Raw genomic sequence first — 14945 nt, forward strand, 5'->3', positions numbered from 1 at the left:
TGGCAGGGCGATCAGAGGGGCCCCCCACTGGCACCCACCTTGGCTGACCAGCTCCTACCCTGGTGGTCAGTGCATATCATAGTGACCAGTCAGTCATTCCACCCATCATTCCACTATTCGGTCAATTTGCATATTAGGCTTTTATTATATAGGATATATACTATTTGTGATTTCAGGAATCCACTGGGGGTCTTGGAATGTATCCCCCGTGGATAAGGGGGGGGACTGCTGTGAGCACAAGAATTTGAATCTGAAGAAACTCTTGGGCCCTTTCTAATTTTCTACTTCCCCAAACCATTCCTATGTTAGCACAGGTCTGTGTGCCTTTCTTAGGCTAAATGTATGGCCTTGACTTTTCCTTGAGTCCAGGAATCACTCATTTCTCTTCTCCTGTCACTTCCTCTAGCTTACTTATCAGAACAGGAGAGCTGCCTCTGCTTCCCGGCCATCTTCCCCATCTCTGCTTACTCTGGTGTTGCTAAGACCTTTCCTGGAAAGAATCTGCAGACTGAAACCAAAGCTGGATGATTTTGCACAGACATTGCTTTCTCAAATATGCAGAAGGCTCATGTTGCCAGGATGGTGTGAACCTGCCAGTGCTTTGCTATTTTCAGAACACTGGCTCTGCGGCCAGCCAGCTATTATGATTTTTGCCCAGTGAAAATGCATTTAAGGGAAGAGTTGTAAAAATATAGTTGCCTTAATGGGAACTTCATTGTAGTCTTAGCACTAAGTTATTTGAAGGACATGAAAATAGACTCACTCTTTTTTAAAGTTCCAACAGTAACACGGTGCTTTTCTGGTTTGTACTTTGCAGAAGTGAAATTTTTCTGTCAAACTCCAGCAATTGCTGACATTGTAATCCTGGTTGATGGTTCCTGGAGTATTGGAAGATTCAACTTCAGACTGGTTCGGCTTTTCTTGGAAAACCTGGTTACAGCGTTCGATGTGGGCTCAGAGAAGACACGGATTGGTACACCTTCTACTATTCATAGCAGTCAAATGTCAATGTAAAACTTTGGGGAAGCCTCTTAAGACATTTCAAAGACTCTTTACAGAGTGACTTTCAGAATTACAGGATTGTAGAGGTGCTCTCTCTTTTCCGCGTCAGCACGGAAAAGGAACGGGTCCGATTCTGAGTGGAGGAACTGGGGATTAAGAAATAAAAGAAAGAAAGAGACCAGATAGAAAGATAGAAACAAAGGTGGGACGCCATCCTCTCTGATGGAGAGGCAGGGACCCCGGAGCCCACTCAGCACATTTATTTTATACCCCCAAATACCAGGAAGTATCACCAAAACTTAGGATCAAAGGAGCTTATTTGCATTCTTGAGTAGGCCCTAGTATTCCTGGTGCTTGCCTGGATTTACATATCAAAGCCCGCTCCCTGGCACCTGGACAAAGGTAAGAAGTCAGTACTGATAACGCCCCACCCCCGCCTTCTTGGGGAGGGCGTAACAGAGACTCGGCTCTGCCAGTTGCCTCGGGCTCAGCTGACAATTTAAAGAAATGCCCATGTGCCTTCCCAGGTGGCCCTCTACACAGGATCCACTATAGTGGTGTTCCCCAAAATGCAAATTTGGATCAATAGGATATGCCAATTATTTATTCCTACTAATTTTGTTATGACACTACCATTCAATTAATTATTGAACCTATTTTAATTTTCTGGAAGTCAGAGTCTTCTCTAATTATTATTATTATTATTATTATTATTATTATTTAAGTTAGAGTTGGCTTAAAAATTTACTAGGTAAAAGTTTTGTTTTTAAAGGAAACAGTCAATCTAGTGAAACATTATGCTAAAACAACTGGAAATTGGAAATAGTTTTATAGTACAATATAATCTTTGTCACATTAAATCTAGCTGAGATAAAAACAAATAAAAAAGTTTCAAATCTTTAAGCAACATGTTCACTTTATTACAAAAGTCTCTTAGTTTTGCTTTTAAATAGCCATTAAGGAAACTCCTTCTTTGTGAATAAGAATCAACGTATAAATCTAGACCTTTTATCTACAAAAATAATCTAGACTTAAAAAACAACAACACACGCGAAGTACCTAATACTTTAAAAGTGGTCACTTCCAGCCAAAACCGGTTTGGCTCAGTGGATAGAGCGTTGGCCTGCGGACTGAAGGGTCCCAGGTTCGATTCCGGTCAAGGGCACGTGCCTTGGTTGCGGGCACATCCCCAGTGGGGGGTGTGCAGGAGGCAGCTGATCAATGTTTCTCTCTCATCGATGTTTCTAACTCTCTATCCCTCTCCCTTCCTCTCTGTAAAAAATCAATAAAATATATTTAAAAAAAAAAAAAGTGGTCACTTCCAGGTGGCGATAAAATAGATACATTTCCTCAGCCCCCAGATAATTAATTCTCTCGATTAACTCCTTAAATTAATGCCAGGAATCCTCTTCCTCCCCCTTCCCTACCCCTGCAGGAATCCTTCTTGAAAGCACATAGTGAGGTGGAGAAAAAAATGTTGCAAGGATTAGGCCGTACATCATTCTAGTTTCTTGGATAGTCCACTAGACCTTTGAGTCACCCATCATTTCTGGGTGGGCTTTCTTATCTTTCTTTTCCAGGCCTTGCACAGTATAGCGGTGATCCTAGAATAGAATGGCACTTGAATGCCTTCAGTACGAAAGATGAGGTGATCGAAGCTGTCCGAAATCTACCATACAAAGGAGGAAATACACTAACAGGTATGTTTTGTTCAGTCCACATTTTTAGCAACATATTTTTCTGAAGAATAGTTTTATTTCTTTAGTCAGCCTCTTTGTAAGACTGGCATAATACTGTTTTAAACCAAAGGAAGTCTTCTTTTCTCCTCTCCTGTCACTTCCTCTAGCTTCTAAAGTTCTCAGATGGTTCTTTTCTCAAACTCAGCTTCATAAATTAAAACCCGGACATCTCATTGCACATGAATAGAATGTCCCAGGAGGGGCTTGGTTGACCTAGAAGGAAATGAAGTAGTCTCTGAGGCTGACAGTGCTCCTAGCTGTTTTATCCTTTGTGAGTCCCTTTCCATCCCTCTCTTTTCACCTGTTTTCTCCTCAAGCCACCCTGTCAATGAAATAAAAATACATTCCTACCTTATATTTAAGGAAGTTATTTTCTTGGCCCTTATTCTGCAGTCAGTAGCTATCATGAAAATATGTGTGGATCTTTGGCTCACTGATATTTTTAATAAATGAAGAATGTGAGACTATTTAGATGATAATTATCCCAGCTACAAGGGGTTAGCACAGGTTTTACCCTTACTACACATCCAATATTGATGCTCAATTAAAATATATACTAGTAGATGTTGTCATTGACTTTTAAGGAAACCACTGAAATCCTGACAATTGCTTTGCCAATCTGAGGCATAATCTAATGGGTATTTTGTTCATACAACCAAAAAATATTTAACACAAATCCTATAAAAAATATTGCAGCATTTTTTATTTTTTCTTGGTGAAAAGTATCACATTCAAAAGGCAGGGTTTCAGTTTTCTTTGAGATCTTCCCCTGCTACCTCTAAGAAAGAGAGATAGGAAAGAATTTTTGGTTCCGTAGGCCATCATTAGCAAAAATGAAAGTGTAGAGATAATATCTGGAACAGACACTATTGTGTGGGGATTCTTGCTTTATTCTAACTTATAAAGGTTTACATTTTCTTGTACACAGATCTGTCATGTCCATGGGCCATGAATTCAATGTTTGTTGTAAATGCTAATTTCTGAAATGATGCAGTAGTCAGTTATTTGTGTTGCCTCTCTTCTGGTGGAGTTGAGTTTTTCATCCGATCTGTCAAGGAAGAGGTTGTAAAAATGAAGGTGAAAGTTTGCATCTAATAAAAATCCCTTTAGTTCAATAAGTTACTCATCTTGTGGTTACACTTTGCAGGACTGGAAGGGTTTTTATTAGAGTTGGTTGGTTTGTATTTATTTTCCTTGTTTTCTGCCAGGTCTTGCTTTGAACTACATTTTTGAAAACAGCTTTAAGCCAGAAGCAGGAGCAAGGACTGGAGTATCCAAAATTGGCATATTAATCACAGACGGGAAGTCCCAAGATGATATTATTCCACCATCCAGGAACCTTCGTGAATCTGGTGTGGAGCTGTTTGCCATAGGTATGTGTCACTTATAGTTCTGTTTCAACAATGGGGACGGACACACAGCCACTTAAAATAATATGGAATGCAAAGTGCACTTCATGGAAAGCCAGGAGACCTGTACATTTTCTAGTCCTGACTCTCATCACAACTAGTGAAATGATCTGAACCCTACATCCTACATTTAAAATGGAAGTGATGGTAACTGTCTTGTGTCCTATAGTGTGAAGATCTCTAAGGCGAGATACCATATGTAAAGTGTTGTGAAAAGTATAAAGGACAACGGTTAGGTTCATACTTGTCACTTTGTACTAGTCAGGACTTTTCTTTTTAGTATCTCTTTATACGCTGTGTCGTTTCTGGTGGTATATGGAGAAACCCATTTATCATTTTCAAGTAATTAAGGTCCTGCAGTTATTTAAAGAAAGCACAAAGTTCCAGATACACAATATTATTTCTTGGAAGCTCTTTTTTAAGGTATCATTCTTGTGGAAAAGAATATATATGTGTGTACACACACACACACACACACACACACACACACATATATTTACACATGCAGAATAACTGCAAAATATTTAGATGATGCAACTTTGCTCTTGAGGAAAATGCTTACGTTTTCTTTGGCAGTAGGAGGGTCTTCTATTTCCTAGAGACTGACAAAACAAAAACAAACCTAAATCTAGACACAGTTCTTCTGACCCATTCCTAGAATTGCTATCAAAATGAGGTTTATAGAATGTTTCATTCAAGAAGTATGTGCTTATCTGCTGTGTGCCAGGCATTGTGGTGGGTGCTGGGGCACAGAGACGAGGAAGGCCCTGTCCTTACAAAACCAGCCATTCCAAGTCATGGTGACATCTCCTCTCTTTTTATGCTTTTTGCAACAAACTATTTTGCTATTTGGTGAGAGAGATGATTGGGACTCTCTTCCCTAGAATAGTTTTATATCTATAAATTCAAATTTGTTGGTTTTAACTAACCAGCATGAAAAGCATGGCTGATATTAAGCTCATTGCTTCAGTATGCACTAATGTGATTTTGTTATTGTGGATCCAGATCCAACTGCACATTTTAGTAGAAGTCCTTCAGGCAAGAAACATCAAACAGATTGATTTAATTTTCATTTTTTATTTTGCAATCATTTTCCCCAACAAAGGAAATCCCTTCAGAAGATGTAAACTGATGGGGGATTCATTCATGTGTTTATTCTCCATTTTGTGGTCTTGTTCATAATGAATGGATGAGTTTTTAAACAAAACTTTAAGTGAATTCAGATGTGATTTGAACTTTTTTTTTTTTTTGGAAATTACCTGAAAACCAGTAGTATTTATTATCCTCTGACCCCCTAAAGCAAATAGGTGAGAAACAACCAATGCTTTGTTACTCAGTGTGTTGAGGTTGGAAGATGAATTCAATGGCACAGCTTGGCCTCTAAGAAGTAATTAATGTTGCCCCAGGTGATCGCTTTTCCTGTCTTCCATAGTACCTCTCTTAACACCCTTAGATGATTGCAATGTTGGAGGTTTATAAAGAAATGCTCCTTGTCTGTTGAAGCCTGGGGAAGAGAAATCTACCTTAACACCCATAAGAACCAATCCTTTTTCTGTTTCTAATTTCATCGGTAAATATTTACTCATTTTAATGTGCAGTCTTCTGAGAGGCAGCACGTTATAGTGGTTCAGAGCATATGACTTTGGATCTAGACTGCCTGGGTGGAATCCCAGGTGTACACTTTCTGATTACGTTTCCTTGAGCAAGTTAATTAACCTCTCTGTGCATCAGCTTACTCATCTGTGTAATGGGAGAAACAATTGTGCCAAACTCATAGGGTTGGTTGTGAGGATTAAATGTTAATATTCATCAAACACTGAAGCATTTGGGGCAAAGTAAGCACACTGTAAGTGTTAGCATCCACTGCTGAAATAGAGACTGGAGAAGTTGCATGAGGGCGGAGGGTTTTCTGTATCACTGCACTTCTGGCTAAACACCCAGCATTGCACTTGACCCATAGCAAGGGAATTCAATAAATATTGTGGAAGAACCAGAGCTTCCCTATTTGCAATGGTTACTAGCTAGCCTGTTATATTTGCATATGTTAATTTCCCCCCAAGCTGTCTCTTAATACTATCCTATCTAATAAAAGAGTAATATGCAAATTGACCATCACTCCAACACACAAGATGGCTGCCCCCATGTGGTCAAAGATGGCTGCCCCCATGTGGACACAGATGGCCACCACAAGATGGCCAGCAGGGGAGGGCAGTTAGGAGGGACCAGGCCTGCAAGGGAGGGCAGTTGGGGGCAACCAGGCCTGCAGGGGAGGGCAGTTGGGAGGGACCAGGCCTGCAAGGGAGGGCAGTTGGGGGCAATCAAGCCTGCAGGGGAGGGCAGTTAGGGATGACCATGCTGGCAGAGGAGGGAAGTTGGGGGAGACCAGGCCTGCAGGGAAGGGCAGTTAGGGCCAAACAGGCTGGCAGGGGAGCAGTTAGGCATCAATCAGGCTGGCAGGGGAGTGGTTAGGGGGTGATCAGGCTGCCAGGCAGAAGCGGTTAGGGGCAATCAGGAAGGCAGGAAGGCGAGCAGTTGGGAGCCAGCAAGTCCTGGATTGTGAGAGGGATGTCCGACTGCCCATTTAGGCCCGATCCTACCAGGATTGGGCCTAAATGGGCAGTCGGACATCCCTCGAGGGGTCCCAGATTGTGGAGGGTGCAGGCTGGGCTGAGGGACACACACCCCCCGTGCATGAATTTCATGCACTGGGCCTCTAGTATTATAGTAATATTCATGAGGATCGTTAAATATTATTTTTATTCTAGTAATCTCTCAATTTAAGTAAATGTGTTTTATAGAAATTTAAACCTGAAATTTTGATAGTTTAGAATACTGGTTTAATTACTATTACTTATGCAATATTCATGCAAGACAGAAGTTAGTTTCATCAATACGTCTTTGGGGTAAGACATACTGAAGAAAATGAAGCTCGCCCTAGCCGGTTTGGCTCAGTGGACCTGCGGACTGAAGGGTCCCAGGTTCGATTCCAGTCAAGGGCACATGCCTGGGTTGTGGGCTAGATCCCCAGTGTGGGGCATGCAGAAGGCAGAGGGTCAATGATTCTCTCTCATCATTGATGTTTCTATCTCTTTCTCCCTCTCCCTTCCTCCCTGAAATCAATAAAAATATGTCTAAAAAAAAGTGAAGCTAAACCATTTAACAATGATTCTGAAGGTGACTTTTAAAAAGCCTCAGGTGGGAGAGAAGTGCCTCTGTAAGAAGCAGATACTTTGCAGTGAGACTGAGGGCCTCAGGTTGGGGACAGTGTTGTTGCTTTTTCAAATGGGACATGGATGTCGCAACCCTCCCTGTTGTCCTCATTGCAAGGGGTGAAAAACGCGGATGAGAACGAGCTGCAGGAGATCGCCTCTGAACCCGACAGCACTCACGTGTACAATGTGGCCGAATTTGACCTGATGCACACGGTGGTGGAGAGCCTGACGAGGACCGTCTGCCTCCGGGTAGAAGAGCAGGACAGGGAGATCAAAGGTAAACAGTGACGGAGAGCAGTCATTCTGTGCACTTGGGGATTGCGCTGAGCAAAAGACTACCGTGGGTTAGGAAAATTCTTACCGTCTTTCATCTTGACTTTCTAAATAGAGTTCTCTATTCTCCTAATAGAAACAGGGGTATATTGGTGGGGTGAGGGAGGAATACTTTAACCACTAGATAATTTTCTCCTTTAGACCATCATGTTTGTGTCTTTTCATTAAACTTGATTTTGAGATCATTGTCCATTTATATAGTTGTAAGAAATAATGTAGAAAGAGAGCCTGTATACTTTTCCAGGTTCCCTCAATGGTAACATATTGCAAGACTAGAGTATGATATTATGGGCATGGTGTTTGCACTAATGCAGTCACAATATAGAACATTTCCATTACCACAAGGATCATGCCTATTGTCCTTTTATACCCACATTCACTCTGTTCCTCCCCCAACCTCTCCCTAACTCCTGAAAATAGGTTCTCCATCTCTAAATATTTTTCATTTTGAAAATATTATATAGATGGAATCATGTAGTATGTAACCTTTGGGGATTGGCTTTCTTTATTTAGGGTAATTCCCTGGAGATTCCGTCAAGTTGTTGCATGTATTAGCAGCTGTTTCTTTGAACTGCTGTGTCGTATTCCACGGTATGGATGTGCCACAGTTTAACCATTCCCACATTGAAAGACATTTGAGTTGTTTCCATTCTTTGGCTGTTACAAATAAAGCTGCTCTGAACATTCATGTATAGGTTCTTTTGTGAATATACGTTTTAATTTTTCTGGGATAAAGTTCAGAGTATTACATTGTAATTTTATATTTAGTTTAGTTTTAGTTAAGAAACTGCCAAGCTATTTTCCAGGGTGACCATAGCATTCAACATTCCTACCAGGAATATATAGGATGTCCCCAAAAATGTATGTATATACTTTGAATAATTATAAAGGCAGTGCTTATTAAAATACATTTCATTTTCAAAGTTGAGTTATCAACTGTTAAAGTGTATATACATTTTGGGGGGCCACCCTAGATGAGGGATCCAGTTTCTATGCATCATCACCGACATTTATTGTCGCTACTGTTTTTCATGTTAGCCGTTCTGATCAGAGTGTAGTGATAGCTCCTTGTGGTTTTAATTTGCACTTCCCAGATGCCCAGTGAAGTGGAACATCTTCTCCCGTGCTCATTTTGCATCTGTGATACGCTCTTTGGTGAAATGTCAGTTCATGTCTTTTGCCCATTTTCTAATTGGACTTCTTTTAGTTTAGTTTTGTTACTAAGTTTAGTTTTAACAGTTGAGTTTTGAGAATTCTTTATTCATATTCTACATACCAGTTCTCTTTTGGATATGTAGTTTGTTAATATTTTTTTCTGATCTGTAGCTTGTCTTTTCATTTCTTAAACAAGGATTTTTGCAGAGGAAAACTTTTTAATTTTGGTGAGGAACTAGGCTGGGCAGCCAAGCAGTAGTTTCCTGAACAAACTTCTCTGGGCTCCTTAACGAGAGTACTTTAGAACCCTGATTTCCGCCCGCCCCCCCAACACACACACACATAAAAATCTCTACATGTGGATGCTGATAAAGCATGTAATACATTTCCTGGTCATAGTTAGTGTTCAGTAACTATGTTCTCCCGCCCCCAGTGTAATGGTTATTGGAGTCCGTTGGGTAAGTGCCCCTAGAGCAAGCATGTCAAACTAGCAGCCCGCGGGCCTCATGCCTCATTTATTTGGACTGTGTTAGCCTTTGAGTTTGACATGCTTAACCTAGAGCAGTGGTCGGCAAACTCATTAGTCAACAGAGCCAAATATCAACAGTACAACGATTGAAATTTCTTTTGAGAGCCAAATTTTTTAAACTTAAACTTCTTCTGATGCCACTTCTTCAAAATAGGCTCGCCCAGGCCATGGTATTTTGTGGAAGAGCCACACTCAAGGGGCCAAAGAGCCGCATGTGGCTCGCGAGCCGCAGTTTGCCGACCACTGACCTAGTGGATAAGAAATCCTAAAGTTGAAGGACCCTGAACTTTACATGTTCCAAATCTTTTGTAGAATCATTTGCTTTAATATGTACATAGCACCAAGTGCTTACACAGTGTAGCTCATAGTAGACATTCAGTGTGTCGGTTGCTTTTTCTTCCTTTTTTACTTTTAGACATTGGCCATTTGTTGAAGTCTTCAGTATAGCTGCTGGACCTTCTGATGCTTAAAGACACAGACTCGTGTGTCAAGAAGCTCGAGTATCAAACCGAGCCCTGATACTTACTAATTGTGAGACTTAGGCGAGTTACTTAAGTTCATTGTGGCTTGGTTTTGTCACCTGTGAAATGGGAAGATTAATAGTAACCACTGAGAAGTAAATAAAATAATAAAGAACTTGGAAGACTACTAGTAGATATACACATGTTCAGTGAATGTGGTGTTTTTGTATTTTACTATTCTATAGCAATTTTTTTAAGCAAGTTCCTTAGAGTCAAGAACTATGTTCTATTTAAGTTTGTATCCATAGAACCTGGTGCAGGGATTGGTACTTAATAGATTCTTAAATGTTTTGGTGAACAAATGTCGGAATGAATAACTGAATCAACTTCTCTAGAGATGAAAATCTTAGGAGTGGCATAAAGTCAATAAGGGGGTTTCCTAGGTGAATAAGAAATAACTTTGGGGAAGAGGTTCATCTTATGTGTCTCTTTAATTTAGCCTTGGCCCTAGCCACCATTGGGCCGCCTACGGAGCTGATTACTTCTGAAGTCACCGCCAGAAGCTTTATGGTTAACTGGACTCATGCCCCAGGGAAGGTGGAAAAATACAGAGTCGTGTATTATCCTACCAGGGGTGGAAAACCAGATGAGGTAATGAGGAGATGATATTTTCAAACCATTATTTTCATTTTCTCAAGTCTTCTACAGTAGAGAAGACAAGACAGAAATAGATATATAAGGTTATTCTGTGATATGCATTTAGAATTATTTCACTTAAATTACATTTCCATGTGTCCATGTACTTTATTTGCACCTTTTATTCTCACCTCCATCAAATAACTCTCAGAACTGGTCATATATCCATTTCTAACACAACCTATTTTAGCTTTTTTTTTTTCCTTCTTTTTAAAAATTAATGAGTTCTAAAGCAAAGGAAATCAGTAGTTTGTTATCTGGCCAGAGCTTCCTTTTGCTATTCATGTGTTCTTTCTACTTTGGGAGTGGAGTGGTCTGAACTCCCTGTCTTAATGAAGTCTGTGCATTCCAAATTATGTGGTCACATAGTCCTTCAGGGTTTGGAATTTCCTGGACGTTTATGGAGATTATTGCAATGGAGAAGCCTTAAGAAAGCATCTGTGGCTGGCCTTTCTCATGCGTTGGCCATCATGGGAGAGTACTTATTGCCAGATGATTGGATTCTTCCCAGTTCCTACCTTTGATATAGCAATTCACAGGGACTATGTTAACATGTGATGAAATCTTTTTTTTTTTAAGTGCTAACCTTTTATTGTTCTAACCCCTGACTAACCTTGGCCTGTTGCACAATTTTCTTCTGGATTATGGCAGGGGTTATAATTTTTTTAAGTGTTAGAGAAGTAGATCACGAAAGTTTAAATTATCTGGACAAAAAAATCAGAATTATTCCAATGTTCTATCTTTTTTCATGACTAATAAACCTTCCCAAAGCTCCATGGAAAAATATCACATGTTAACTGTTATGAAGCGGATGTAATTAGGATAAAAATGACACAATTTCCCCTTAGATAGGAGTTAATAAAGGAGTTTTGGACATGTTCCATAAAAGGTGCATCACTTCAGATAGGAATTCAAGAAGAACCAACTGCACAGGGGAAAGAGGATATGGCACACAGAAAACATTTAGTGAAATGTTCTTGCTAGAGGTATTTTTGCTTTTTTTGTGTTAATTCTGCACATGGGACATTTCATACTCTCATTCCTGACCTGTGCTTTAAACAGGTGGTGGTGGATGGCAGTGAATCTTCCACGGTGTTGAAAAACTTGATGTCTCTCACTGAATATCAGGTCTCCGTCTTTGCAGTGTATTCTCACACCGCTAGTGAAGGCCTGCGGGGAACCGAGACCACCCGTATGTATTGGATTCTACCTCACTTCTGACCTTGTATAGCATTGCTTAGGCAGCCCTTCCTAATTTGGAATTCTGCTCAGGTTGTATTGATGGACATCCTGAGTCAAGTTGCTAGAAAATAGTCATGCTTGCATGCTGTACTGGACAAAGCTATCATTACATTTTGCAGGGGCTACATACCGGGAGGGATATGGTAACACTCTGTTATGTGTAGGAGAGGGTAACCTTAATGGTGAAGGGTGCAAAATACATTTATTTATTTAGTAAACAAACATTTAGTGAATGCCTATTACAAACTAAGCACTGAGCTTGAATTTGTCAGTAGAAGTAGAGAAGGTTCTCTGTAGCTCTCTCTCCTGCCCAGTAGAATTACAAGGGCATTATGTTACATCTATTTTCACTTTTTATATCATTGCAATTAAAACAAGCTTCTGAATACTAGTAATTCCTTACCTGAGCATGATCATGATAATACACACACACACACACACACACACACACACACACACACACACACACTCTCACTCACACTCCTGGGAAAAGATAATCTTAAAAAAACAGTTACCCACTCATTTAGTTATTGCAAACATGAATTGAGGTCCTATTACATGCTTGTTACTATGCACAGTTAGTCTAAAAACTCTGCCTCTGCTAGGACAATGATAACAATATAAACACCACCAATAACTATGTGGTAGGCATTATGGTAATCACACTCCAGTCCAATACATTGTTGGATTTAACCCTGACAGTGATTTTTAAGGTGATTATTAATAATCCCGCTTTGCATAAGTATTTTAGCAACAATTCCTGACCTTAAGGAAGTTTTTGTCTGGTAAGGGAGGGAATGCAAACCAAGGACATGCAATCAAATTAGTGCAATGAGCTGCTATAGGCACTCCAATCCAAGTGTGACAGGGAACCGCACGTGTAAACCAAATCCTGAACTTGACATTGTGGTTGGAAAAGGAGGCAGGGCCAGAGTGTGGAGGGCCTAGGTTCATATTTGAAAGAAACATTTCATGGTTTTCATTGGCATTGTTAAAACCAGCTTGTAATTTATCCTTAATCTCTTTCTCCTACCTCTCAATTATAGCCAGTCTTATTTCTTGGTTATTCCATTTTTCTCAAACCTATTGCTACTTAGTCATGCCTCATCATTGTCTCTGATTGAATGTGTCAATGAGTATTTACTCATTCATGTGTTTGTTCCTCCAGCCACTTGTTCTGTCATTTTATTGTGACTCAACAACTATTTTTAATGGCTGGGGCATGTCAGACACTGTTTGGTGATGGACATAAAATCGTGGTCAGAATAGTCTTCTTGCTCTTGACTGGCTGCCAGGGAAAGGGGCCCATCACTGTAGTGGGATATAAGAAACCAGAGGATATGTCATTCCTGCTTTCAACATTCCCCATGTTTACCCTCCCAGAAGGCTATGTGAACAGATTGAAGGATGAAAATTATCTGAAAAATAAGCTACATTTACTTAAGTAGCACTTGGATACTTTGAAATGAGCAAGCACAATGGTAATGGCTGAACATTACAAAAAGCAATCTCCTCTTGCAGTTGCTTTACCCATGGCTTCCGACCTTGAACTGTACGATGTGACTGAGAACAGTCTGCGGGCAAGATGGAATGCAGTGGCCGGAGCATCGGGATACCTGATCCTCTATGCTCCTCTCACGGAGGGTCTGGCTGGGGATGAAAAAGAGGTAACTACCCGCTGCCACTAGAGTTCTAGAATCTTTGACTTTCTGAAAATAGACATTTTTGCTATAAAAATTTAGAAAATTCACATTAAGCAAGAGGGGGGAAAAATCACTTGTAATCGAACCATCTAGAGCAGTGGTTCTCAATTTTTCTAATGCCATGACCCTTTAATACAGTTCCTCATGTTGTGGTGACCCCCAACCATAAAATTATTTTTGTTGCTACTTCATAACTGTAATTTTGCTACTGTTATGAATCGTAATGTAAATATCTGTGTTTTCCGATATTTGGGTTGAGAACCGCTAGCAGGGTCGCCTAAGATCATCGGAAAACACAGATATTTACATTACGATTCATAACAGTAGCAAAATTACAGTTATGAAGTAGCAACGAAAATAATTTTATGGTTGGGGGTCACCACAACATGAGGAACTGTATTAAAGGATCACAGCATTAGAAAAGTTGAGAACCACTGATCTAGAGGGAATAAGTTGTTCACATTTAGTTCAAGTCTTTTTTAATGCATGTTGAACACAATAAATGGAAATGGTTTTGTACTCTTCTGTTTTCATTTAGGTTATTGTGACTGTCATTCCATACAGTTAAATAATATTTTATGTCATCATTTTAAACATCTTTATACCTTTCCATTGTTGTTTAATCTCATATTATTGGACAATTAGATAATTTTCTGTATAAATATGCTTTTGTGACAATTTTTTAACATATAATTTTGTATGGTTGATTATTTCCTTAGCATAAAATGCTAGAAATGGAGTTTCTTTTTTCAAAGGGTATGTCAGTCATTACACTAAGCATTACCAAATGACTCTAGAGAAATTGTACATACTTTACATTTCTATATGCAGTTCACAAATGACTGTTTCCCCTATGTATACTGACTTAGGAAATTTTTTAAAATTAATTTGCATGGTAGACAAATGTATCTCAATGTAGAGGTTTTTTTTTGCATTTATTTCATTTTAAATGATGAATTTTGGATTGAATAATTTATTTTAGTTCTCATTTTAATTTATAGGAAACATAATTACTATAATATAGATGATGGAGGACTTAAGAGGAAGTGTCTATGACACTTGGGAGTGTCCTGATAGACAGGTGGACAAGAGAGGGCATTCAGAACTTGATTAGTTAACATTGTCTGTCTCTTGTGACAGAAGTTTTTAGAGACAAAAATAAGGTGAATCTGAGTGTCAAGAACAGAGCATTGGTGACATGTGCTCTTTTATTTGCAAAGTTTAGACAGCTTTTGGCCATTTGGATTTAATATTTATTTGAATTCTCTTTTGGCAGAAGGGAGACTTAAAAATGATGTTGGAAAGATGTTCAGTTTCACTAAGAAAGAGACAAAAAAGAAGGGGAATCTAGTTCATACCCAATAGACTAGCAAACAATTTTTAAAGTCTGATAATACTGCATATTAGTGAGCATGTGAGGACACAGAATCACTTATGTAAATTGGTACAGTTGCCTTGGAGAAT

At 39.5% G+C, this 14945-nt stretch overlaps 1 protein-coding gene across 5 annotated transcripts in view; it reads left to right on the forward strand.

The window, feature by feature from the left end:
• COL14A1 (collagen type XIV alpha 1 chain) overlaps nucleotides 1–14945 on the forward strand; it is a gene marked incomplete at both ends in the record, with an annotated part of 185099 nt that overhangs the window by 32896 nt on the left and 137258 nt on the right. For 4 of the 5 annotated variants that reach the window (XM_080646647.1, XM_080646648.1, XM_080646650.1 and 1 more), the window contains 7 exons: nucleotides 818–973; nucleotides 2583–2702; nucleotides 3950–4114; nucleotides 7478–7639; nucleotides 10340–10491; nucleotides 11599–11728; nucleotides 13300–13445. In XM_080646647.1, coding sequence (XP_080502773.1) covers nucleotides 818–973; nucleotides 2583–2702; nucleotides 3950–4114; nucleotides 7478–7639; nucleotides 10340–10491; nucleotides 11599–11728; nucleotides 13300–13445 — 1031 coding nt within the window. The remainder of the gene's footprint in view (nucleotides 1–817; nucleotides 974–2582; nucleotides 2703–3949; nucleotides 4115–7477; nucleotides 7640–10339; nucleotides 10492–11598; nucleotides 11729–13299; nucleotides 13446–14945) is intronic. The other variant, XM_080646649.1, reaches the window with a different exon arrangement.

This window comes from Plecotus auritus (genome assembly GCF_963455305.1).
Source record: "Plecotus auritus genome assembly, chromosome: 11".
Lineage (NCBI taxonomy): Eukaryota > Metazoa > Chordata > Mammalia > Chiroptera > Vespertilionidae > Plecotus > Plecotus auritus.